Below are 10,758 nucleotides of genomic sequence, written 5' to 3' on the forward strand. Positions count from 1 at the left end.
GCAAAGTGCTGTTTGTACAGAGTCTGTACTGTCAGTTCTTAGTAAAAATATTAAGGTAATGGTTCTTAGAGTTTCATCATCTCAGCCAGGCAAACACTACCTCCCTTTTTTTTCCTGAAACAAAAAACAAGTGCATATTTCCCTACAAAATAACTAAACAAAAGCTGTCCTTTTCTCAGTTGCTATATGCAGTCTCTGCAGGAGAGTAAAAAGCTCTGCGTTTTCCCAAAGAGACATCATACTTTCATATTCCTATACAAAAGATTAGGATTTAAGAGACATTATCGAATGTTTTCATTGAGGTTTACAGTATCGTGACTCTTTTGCTCTTCATGTTTCTAAGAAATAAAACCAAAACTACCAAATAGAACCAAAAACAACAAAGAAGTTCAACAGAGAGGCAACAAAAGTGTAAGAAGACAATATCTGCAAAACTAAAAGACTTCTCTCACCATTTCGAAGTGCTACAAACTGCCCGAGCTGGACTCCTGGTGCCCCCGTGTGTTTAAGTGAGATGTTAATGTTCCGCTGCTGTCAGAGTCCTGGCATCGGAGTCACGCACAGGTTCACCTCTCTGTCCCTTCTGCCCCCCGAAAAACTACATATTGGCAACATTTATGAGCGCACAAGAAAAGAAAACAAAACAACGTGGTCTCTTGCTTCATAAGCTTCCTGCCTGGCAGAAAAAAAAACTTCAGTTTTTGAAATGCTGAAGGCATCTGTTTTTTCTTCGATGTTAACAGAGATGCAGCCCCACTATTCTCAATAGGAAATCTGAATATAGCATAGCATTACTCATGCAGTACTTTAGTAATGAAGCAAAATAGTAACCACAGAAATACAGTTACTCATTAAATAACAGTTTGATTTTCTAGATTTGGGTTTTTAACCCTTCTCTAAGCATCACTGCTTAGTCTCTGCCATGCTTCTTTCTAATAAGATAAAGTCACAAAGAGAGAGAGCATTGCTATAGAAATAAAAGTAGTAAGCATGGGGTTGCTCTGTTTAGGAACTGGAGCATGTTCAGAAGGCAAATCTGCTCAGTGGTCACCTAATTTGAGTGGTTCACAGCAATTTCTTGGTAGATTAAACTCTCTGTCAGGCATCTGCTAGACTCTACTCCCATCTCAGCATTCTGACCTGAGATAACAGGTAAATAGACAAATAAAAAAGGAAAAAGCAAGTAGACTTCTGTACAAGGGGAAAAGGGGAAATGGTTTCCAACTAAAAGAAGGGAGATATAGACTGGATATAAGGAAGATTTTACAATGGTGGGGCACTGGAACAGGCTGCTCAGAGAGGTGGTGAATGCCCCGTCCCTGGAGACATTCAAGGGCAGGCTGGACAGGGCTCTGAGCAACCTGATCTAGCTGTAGGTGTCCCTGTTCATTGCAGAGAGGTTGGACTAAAGGACCTTTAAGGGTCCCTTCAAACTCAAATGATTCTATGATTCTATGTATTTATAGACTTCAATATAAGAAAAGACAGTAAATTCTCTTTCTAAGTTGTATAATGCTGGGTTTTTTTTGGTTTGCTGTTTTTGTTTGGTTTGGTTTTGTCCATCAAGAAGAAAACTATGGTGGTTCTGGAAGAGGAGGCACAGATAAATGCATTTTCAGAAACATGTCCATCTTCTAGCTGTCCTTGGTGCATAGCAAGTTTGTGACTTTCCTGACTACTGCCAAGTCAGCCCTAAATTTTTCTAGGGGGGAAAAAAGACCATATATAGTTCCTTGAAACACCGTTTTTTAGCGGTTTTAAGTCAGAATATGATGATTAACACTGGAAAAAATGTAGATACCAGAGATGGAAAATGAGCATAATTAGGAAACCTGTTTATGAACTAACAGCAATAGCATTTTTATGGATAAAATAAAGATCTTATTCAGCTGGAAAAGGTTATGATGATAATCACTCAGAAATTTGCAAACATTTCATTATAATAAGGCAGTTAGCATAAACTTGTCTATATTATGGCAGCTTAAATTTGTTTCCAAATTCCAAAGTAACACAACTTATTTTTTCTTGACAGCACCTCGTTTGCAAGAGTACACATGTAATTGGTGAAATGTTGGCCTTTTGAAAATCTTTTGGAATCCTGGCTGCGTTGAAGCTGATGGCATGCACACTTATCAACACAGCTGGGGTCTACGCTAGAGTTGGTGGTGCAATTTCTGACAAAAACATTTGTTAAGAAAAACATGTTCAGAACAATCTTCTGCAATAACACAATAAATTTATTAAATTGCGAGTGGTAAACTGTTTGCTTTTTTTTTCCTGAGGTGCAAGATCTGGTCAAAATGAGAAACAGATGCACTCCAGAACAGTCTGTGGGCTGATGGTGATGACACCAGCATGAGATGAGTCAGGCTTTAACTGTCCACATTGGTCACTGCAAACTGTGGTCTGAAAAATGGACGGACGTCAACACTCTGGGCAGCTCAGAATTTCTCTCAGATAATACCATTTTCATACCCAGTGCCACTACTTTCAGGCAAAAATTCCCAGTGAAGACAGCATCTCATGAGAGCAGTTAGTGAATTACCATTTTGCTACAGATGATCTCTATGAAAATCCTATTTTGCTATGACATATTCCAGTCCCTGCCTCTCCAACTCAAACTAAAGAGAAAACTTACACTGACCTCTTTTGTTGAATCTGTAGAACTTCTGTCCTTATCTTTCTTCCTTTCCTTACCTCTTAGTTTTCCTCCTTTTTCTTGTAGATTTTTAAAAGTACCTGCATAAATAATTACTAGCCAGTGATGATCATGTTACTGTATTAGGGAAAGTTCATATGTGAACCCCTAAGAAGAAGAACTGATGCCATCTAAAGCCACGTGCAGCTAACTCTTCCATAGCTCAACCATAAATCATTAACCATTCCTACAGGTACTTCTGGGAATATTACTCACAGGCCCTCTCTCCACCAATCAGACAAAACCACTGCCAGCCAACACCAGCACTACAGGCACAGACTTCTTGGCTTCCACATCACAACCTGGGCTGCAGCTTCATGTGCCACTGCTCAGTTCCAGTCCTTGAGCTATGGCCACAAGGCATTTGATGCACAAGTGAGCATCAGTCTCATGGCATTAATGGATCAGTGGGCAGATGGTTGGGAAAAAGGTCACGAATGCAGTTTGTCAGACAGATACCACCTGTGGGAGTATTGTGCATCTCTTGCAAAACTGGACTATTTTGAGTCTTACCATACCATGCCAGCAGTTCTGTTTCCAAAGTAGACACCTTGAAGTCAAACCCACCACGCAGTTTTCACTGAAATTATGTGAAAATAAATATAAAAAGAGGATAAAATAGAGCACTGTTACCTTATGAAAGACTTCAGAGTTAATAGGTAAAATCACTGGTAGAGAAAGAAATTCTAGTTTTGTTGGATTAGTTGTCCAATACTGTACAGTCTATATTTAAAAAAGAAACAGTGAATATTTACTGAATTTTGTGTATCTTTAAAAAAGGCGAGATAGAAAAATATAATGTATAATGACAGAAGATTATGTTAACTTTGTAACTGGAATGAACACTTTTGAAACATTCAGAATTGTTTTTTTTTCTTCGATTTATAATCTGCTGTTTTAGCAGATAGCTGTATGACAGTATACAGGTAGACTAATACCACAACAAGAAACCAATCAAAGAGCAAGTGGCTGTTATCTGAAAAACTTACGGCAGAAAAACTAATGAAGAGAAGTGTTTGACATTAAAGTTGGATTTACATACCTGTTCCAATTTCTTTGCTTAAAATGTACGTATATATATATATGCATATAGAAAAACTCAAGAGTCAGAGATTTACTATTTCTTACGCTTCTAAAGTGGAAAATAAAAGGGAAAAGAGAAAAGGAAAGGGGAGAAAGAGAGAGATGGAGAGGAGATTTACCAGAAGTTTACCAGAAATTGTCCCCAAATTACTAAAACTACCAGTCTATTTCTCTACATATTAGCATTAATAAAGGAGGAAAGGGCACAGACTAAATATTACTCTTTATCCTACTGTCTCTCACATTTAAGTCTGCAGAAAAACAGAGAGAGATGAAAGTTTCTTTAGGTCTGCAATGATCACGTAGAAATGCATATTCAGGTTTAATCCTCTCCTCAGCCTTCATTAGGACAATTTTATCTCTTTGATGAGGTCAGTCATTAGACCTGAATGTGAAGACAGAAATGGATGCAGACTTTCTATGAACTTTAAAGCAAATACATTCTGTGAAAGCAGCTTAATGTAGAGAGAGAGAAGGGCTGGGATTTTCTGCTCTGTTTGCACATTAACAACAATATTCTGAGTTGCATACCTTCAACCTTATACTGCAATACTAAAGTAAGGGCCAGTTCATTACAATTCAAATGGCAATGCATTTTGCAACATTACCCTAATATTTGAGCCAGATATTTCAGATGGTTTCCATAGTTAGAAGAGACTGATTCCAAGAAAACTTTACTCGCACAAAGTGAGACCAGAACCACTGGCCAGAACAATGAACCTGAGCCTGGTGTATTTATCACAGCAACAGAGTCTCGAGATGCTATCGTAGCATTGCAGGGAAAAGGGCAGCTGTGTCCTTTCCACCCTCACCCCCCCCCAGTGCACTGCACCATTGGTGCCTCCCCTGATGCTGTACAGATCTCTGGGAAACGTCAGATCCCCCTCAGTAAGGTTTTTTCCTTCACCTTGCATAACATCACAAATGTTTGGTCTCCTCTGGTCCACAAATGTTTCCAAAAGTCCATGAGATCTGAGGCCTACAGCTTACGTTTGTTTCATGTGAAACATATATGTGATATAGTTACATTCAATACTAAGGAAGAATTTTGTAAATTGTGTTATTATGAGGTATGAGAGGCCAAATATTTCCAAGATAACGTAGCTTTTTTCTACAAAGCTTGTACATAGAAAACCACTGCGTGTTCAGCCCAAATCATTGCTTTAGGAAAAGTAAAAGATAGCTGACAATTTAAAAGCAGAAGTTGGACAACAACAGGGTGAAGAAGCCTGTGATTTTAAGCTCAGGATATTCTGCATAGGTACCTCTGCAAAGTGAGAATTGTTTTCGAAGGATACCGATAAATTCCATATAAATAATAAATACCAAATTCACCATAAGCAGAAGAAGCCAGCTACCTTCAATGCTCTGCGGGCCCACCAGGTTCATGGCCTGGTGCGCTGGGTACTCCACGCGGGGCCGGGCGATGCCCAGCTGCTCCATCACCCCGTGAAGCAGCCTCTGAATGTCAGCTTCAGAGACCCTGTCCGGAGTCCTGGCACCGTGGCTGTAAGCCGAGGCCAACCCGAACACCAGCAGGAACGTCATGGAACAGAGCAGGGTGCTTGCCATTGTGGTAGCCAACTGCAGCCTGGGAAAAATAAATGGATCTGATTAGAAACGGTTGTGAAAACAAAGTGGAAATAACGCTCCTCTTATTACTACACATCACAGCTCACTATCTCAGCTTCTAGGATCAGCTGAAGATCTGTGGGGGCCAGAGGGAAATAGCGAAGAGCTTCTTCCCTTCAGGAAAAAAAAACCAAAACAGTGAATTACCCAAATCAGTCTTCTGCTCTGTGTTTCCCTGCAGTGTTCATTAAGCAGCCGCTGCAAACAAAATGGATCCACTGCTTTGTTTAATGAAAATCGGTTTCCCCTCCCCCATGTGTTTGTTATGCTGTTTTCTAAACCTCAGGGCTCCATGCAAAGCCTTCTTCAGACAGGAGATGCTTCCCAAGCTGTGTGCTTGCATGGCCTGAAAAACCAAGCACTGAGAGCAGCAGAACAACCCGCATCGTGGCTCTATTTCTGCCTTAAGACAAGAGGCTGCCTACTGCGCACGCATCATCTTCCCACCTGAAGCAGAGAGGGTTCGTTTGGCTCCCCCGAATACCTTTCACTGAACAGCTACAGCGTACAGTTTAATTAGACACAAAAACAAAATTAAACTAATCATTATTGTCTCCGGTTGAATTTTAATCATTTTCCCATCGTGCTATGATTGCAATGCCTGTCTACAATCTCTTAACCAAACAAAGACCCTCTCGGCCCCCCTTTGGCCGTCCGATTTCCCCGCACCAGACGTCCCCGCACCGCAGCCCTTTGCCAGCCAGGAACGCTGCAACGTCTTTGAGGCGAAAATGGCTGAAAAAACAACGCCGGCGGTACTCCCGTCTCGCCTGTGCGGCACCAGCGCACCGCACGTCCCCGCCGGCCTCTGCAGGAGGCAGCCTCGCACAGCCCGAACCGCCGTTTGCCACCTAGAGAAAACCGCCCGCTTTCTGCGCACTCCCCGTGCCACGAGGCGGAGCGCAGCACGGCCTGCCGCTGCCTGCGCGGAGCCTGAGGAAGCCGGGCTGCAGCCCGGGGCGCCGAGCCGCGCCGTACCGCACTCACCTCCGTTCCGCTCCCGGCACGGCTCTGCGGGCGCAGCGGCTCCGCGGCCGCGCATCCTCCGTGCGCAGCCCCAGCCCCCCCCCGAGCACCTGGCGCTGCCGTGCACCGCGTGGGTTTGTCAAACGGGCGTTCAGGAGGCCCGGTGCGACACGCCAAACGCAACGCTCTGACAACTTTCGGTTTATTTTTGGTAGATTGACGCCGTTACAGGGATGTCACCTCTCGTTTCCCACGCTGCGCTTGTCTTCTCACCGGGATTTGTCTTCCAGAATAGGATGCTCCGTAGCTGAACTGCGGGCTGGCGGCATTACATAAGGGCAGGAGACAAGGCAACGGCACGGCCAGCAGCTCCCAGCACTTGCAGGTAAAGGGCTGCAGGATAAGCAAATCTGCAAACAGGACCTCGAGCTGCTGTTAACAGAAGACTGTGAAAGGATCTCTCCGTACTTGAAGTCTATAATTAAGAGCACCTAGCAAAACAATCATTTCTAATGCCTGTTTTACGCGATGACTATTCTGTGTAACACAACTGCTGCTGTGAATTTCACGCCCTCCTTTTCAGAATAGAGATATCTGCAGAAACCCCCAGACCTGATGCTTCAAAGAACACAACAGACCCAGGAACTACTTTCAGCAAGTGACTGATGTTTATTTCCTGGCCTCTGGTCCCTTTCTTCATTTCAGTAACCTGTCCAGTGCAGGTCGCTACTGCTTAATCCCATGCCTGCTATTTCTATTCCCTTTCTCCAAAACATCTGTTTACAAAACAAAGTCATCATGTGTCTAACAATTCTGTGCAACCTCTAAAATCAAGCCTTAGCACTTCCTCTGACAGTCTTCATTGGATTTTAAGGGTTGGTTTGTCAGTCCCCCACCAAAATCTCCCTGCTTTAAGTCTGCTACTTTGTGATCAAAAATAGTTTACTTTTTTCTCTTCCAGATAATGCCTATCTTATCTTAAAGCCTTAAAGTTGCCTTAGTCCAGTGGCTTCTGGAAGTGAGCCTACTTTCTTGCTTGCTTTGGGTCTCAAACCCATTGTTAGTAAGCAAAAACATTCAGCCGGTACTAAGTTAGCAATACTCACCCCCCCCAGCTATTCGCTGTAACAGCCTGAAATACTGACAAAAGAAAATAACTTGGAATCTGGATTGTAACACCTTACTTTCCAGATGACTCAGCTTAAAGCTTCTGAAGCACAAGAAGCAGATCAGTAGCAATTGGGTTGCAACTGGTGGACTTCTGCAAAGATCTGTCGTGCCTTCTCATTACACAAGAACATCTTTCAACATTTATTGGAGAAGATAATGCTTAAAGGCAGCAATATGTATATTCGCAAACCACATGCTTCTCAAACACTTTGCACGACACCTTAAAACAGAATCTAGAATAATCCCTACTGGGGACCGCTGCTCTGACATCCACTCCAAATAAGGGAAAGAAGGGGGATGCAGAAAGGAAGCAGAACCGGTCCTGTCATTAATAGATCACCTTATAAGCCTACTCTTGCTGAACTATTTTATACCACGCCTTTTGCTAGTAATGAAAATCACCAACTTGCATCTTTGAGAGCCAGAATAGAACGATTTCTGATTTCAGCACTTTCAGACTTATTCACTGATGCTCACAGCCTTTGTGTATACGACAACATAAGCTAAACTTCTAAGTCACTATAGAAGAATGGGCTCAAAGAAGGAACAAAACCCATGGTTTTATTAAAACCAAAAGTACCCAGTGCTTTCAGCTCTTATATTTTGCCAACAATTTGCACATACAGACAGCTAACAGTTTCAAGCGTTTACTCTTAAATAATTTTACAACTGATGACAAACAGTTTTCCTTTCAAAAGATGTAAACAATTGCTTGTGCAAATCAACTTTTGACAGACTATGGCTTCTTACAATCATCCCCCTTTCAACATCATCAGCATCTAAAATCTTCTTCTGAAGCATCTAGTTCACACTATTCTACTGCGCTAGAAATAAGTTAAGACTGTCTTTTCATAGCAAAACATTCTGCTGCCCACAACTGAAGATACTCAGTACATATTGCAGAAGGCGCTGCCTGACGAAATTAAGACTTTTCTCTGGCTGAATATTTACTCCAGTAGAAATGAAGAAAAATTCTCAAAAGTAGAGTTGGTAATAGGTCCAACTTAAATACCAAAATAGTGCCACAATACATTTGAAACTAGGAAGTAAAGAAAATCAACAAGATCCAGCACCAAGACATATCTTCTATCTATTAGGTCTGTTTGTAACTGTTATTTAGTCTAAATGCTGCTAAAATTGTTCTGGGACATGCAGCACGCTTCTAGAAGCTGAGGTAAACAAACGAGAACATTTGTAAAAACACTACAAAATCAAATCAATTTGAATGAACTGACTAGCAGTTATAAGAGAAGCGTAAGTAAAAAAACCACCTCAACATAAATCCTAAGGCGTTACGTACAAGGTATAGACTTGTACACATCACAAGAACAATGTAGATTTTCCCAAAGGTTAACCAAGCTACAATAAGCCCATTTCGCAATCATAATTAATTCTATAAGTCCACTGGTTTTGCAGCTGGTAGCAGTTTCACTTTAGATATTGGATTCTTTGGAGAGCCTCTATAACGAGCTTTTTCTTTAGCTGGAGCACTTCTTGTGATTGTAGACTTTTCCGGAGCAAAACCTGGAATGTTTACATCTGCATTAACTTTTAAGCAAGATTTCACTGTTTCATGATTGGTTAGATCTTCTAGAACAGACTTGGATGGATGAACAGTCACTTTCTGTCTGTAGATTCCAGCAGTTCTTACAGAACCATCTGGCTTGTCTGATGGATACAGATGTCTGCAACATGATTTGGATGTTAGGTCAAGCTGACAATGAGATGTAGATACTTGGTCAAATGTACTTTCACTCCTGAGTGACAAAGCTATGGAATTCTTATTGGGTTTTTCTGTGCAGCAGGACAGTGCAGAATCGCAGCTCAAAGATTTTACGAGTGGTGAACCAACATCATTAGCTATACTGAGCCGAGAGCTTATAGATCTTTTGTTAGCCTCCAATAAGGAATTCATTCTTCTTACAGACTGTCGAACAGGAGTACGTTGGAATTTAAGAGGTGGTTTTGTTTTGCTTACAGAACTTGGGTCATTTAATGAAAGCTTGTTAAACCACTGTATGTGGTCAGAAACCTTTCCATGGTCAGAAACAGCTGATGTCTTATTTAAAGTTCTAGCAGAATTTTCAGCCTGCAAGTATTGGCTGCCCACTTCATTTCCTGATGTAGGCAACTGCAAGGCAGGAAGCTGTCCTGCCCCTGGAAGTTTGGAAGTACCTTCTTCTGAATTACAGCATTTTACCGTTCCATTTTCAGCTGTTTGTGGATGCATTAGCTCTAGTTCCTCTTTTCTTCCAAAGGAATCTAATGTTTTAAAGTCATCTTTTGATGAAGTGTTCTGAACAGTCAAATTGTCTTCTCTGATTAGTACTTGTGTCACAGGAAGTTCTACTACATTTCTTATATCTGGTTTCTGGACCTGAAGTTCAATTTCAATAGAAGTTCGGAAGCTTTTTTTCTCCAAAGCCTTAATTTCATCTTTTTTTGGTTGCTGCTTATCAGTAGCATCAGACTGATTCTGTTGGTAGAACAGCTCTCTGGACTCTAACTTTGCTGGACTTTGAGAAACTTCAGCTACCAATTCTTTCTCTCGACTAAGTCCTGTGAGATGCAGAGTTTCTGTTAATGTTTCACCTGTTACACCTGAGAAAGAAGGCTGTGTATCAGCTCTCAGATGGTGAAGATTACTTCCAGATGCAGAGAAAGCTCGTTTAACTTTCAGTAATGTTTCTGCAGTTAAATTATTTGCTTCTTCACAAAGCTTTAACCTGTTGTCTTGTTGATCTTCAGCTGTGAGTTTGTAATCATCTGGAAGAACTGGTGGCTTTTCAAATATGAAAGCAGATTCTGAAGAACTGTTTCCTTGCAGAATTCCCTCGCTGCTGCTGATCTCCTGAGACTCTTTAACAGTGGGACTATTCCATGACATTCTGTAAACAACTTTGTTGCAGCATTTTGGAGTTAACAAGTTTTCTTCTGACTTGCTCACATTCTTTGAACCTTAAAATAAATATCATAGGTGTTTAATAACAATGTCTTGCAATTTAAAATGACATCTATAGGAAAAATTTCTCCTAAAAGAAGTTACAAAACTAGCACTGAATGTAAAGGTGCCATTAAGCTCTGTTATTTTAGAGATGTGACTTCAGTTCTTCATATTATGAATTTTTTTCCCACATCTCATGGTGTTTAACCAGCAGAAGAGAACTACTAAAATACACTAAAGACACAAGCTTGTCCTAAACCATTCC

The 10,758-nt window shown here is 41.3% G+C and overlaps 2 protein-coding genes across 7 annotated transcripts in view; both read right to left on the reverse strand.

Moving 5' to 3' along the window:
- SCG5 (secretogranin V) overlaps window positions 1-7,934 on the reverse strand; it is a 28,767-nt gene extending 20,833 nt beyond the window's left edge. Inside the window, exons 1-2 of one of the 5 annotated variants that reach the window (XR_002440225.1) lie at window positions 6,653-7,934; window positions 5,140-5,372 (exon numbers count right to left, since the gene is read on the reverse strand). Coding sequence is in view for 4 of the 5 variants with exons in the window: in XM_021401640.1 (XP_021257315.1) it covers window positions 5,140-5,353 (214 nt within the window). In the remaining variant the exon portion in view is untranslated. Of the gene's footprint in view, window positions 1-5,139; window positions 5,373-5,560; window positions 5,586-6,082; window positions 6,305-6,400; window positions 6,550-6,652 lie in introns of those variants that run through there. The other 4 variants (XM_021401640.1, XM_021401642.1, XM_021401641.1 and 1 more) reach the window with 4 other exon arrangements.
- ARHGAP11A (Rho GTPase activating protein 11A) overlaps window positions 8,090-10,758 on the reverse strand; it is a 12,135-nt gene continuing 9,466 nt past the window's right edge. For both annotated transcript variants that reach the window (XM_021401638.1, XM_021401639.1), the window contains one exon: window positions 8,090-10,507. In XM_021401638.1, the coding sequence (XP_021257313.1) occupies window positions 8,943-10,507 (1,565 nt within the window). In that variant the 3' untranslated portion in view covers window positions 8,090-8,942. The remainder of the gene's footprint in view (window positions 10,508-10,758) is intronic.

This window comes from Numida meleagris, chromosome 6 (genome assembly GCF_002078875.1).
Source record: "Numida meleagris isolate 19003 breed g44 Domestic line chromosome 6, NumMel1.0, whole genome shotgun sequence".
Lineage (NCBI taxonomy): Eukaryota > Metazoa > Chordata > Aves > Galliformes > Numididae > Numida > Numida meleagris.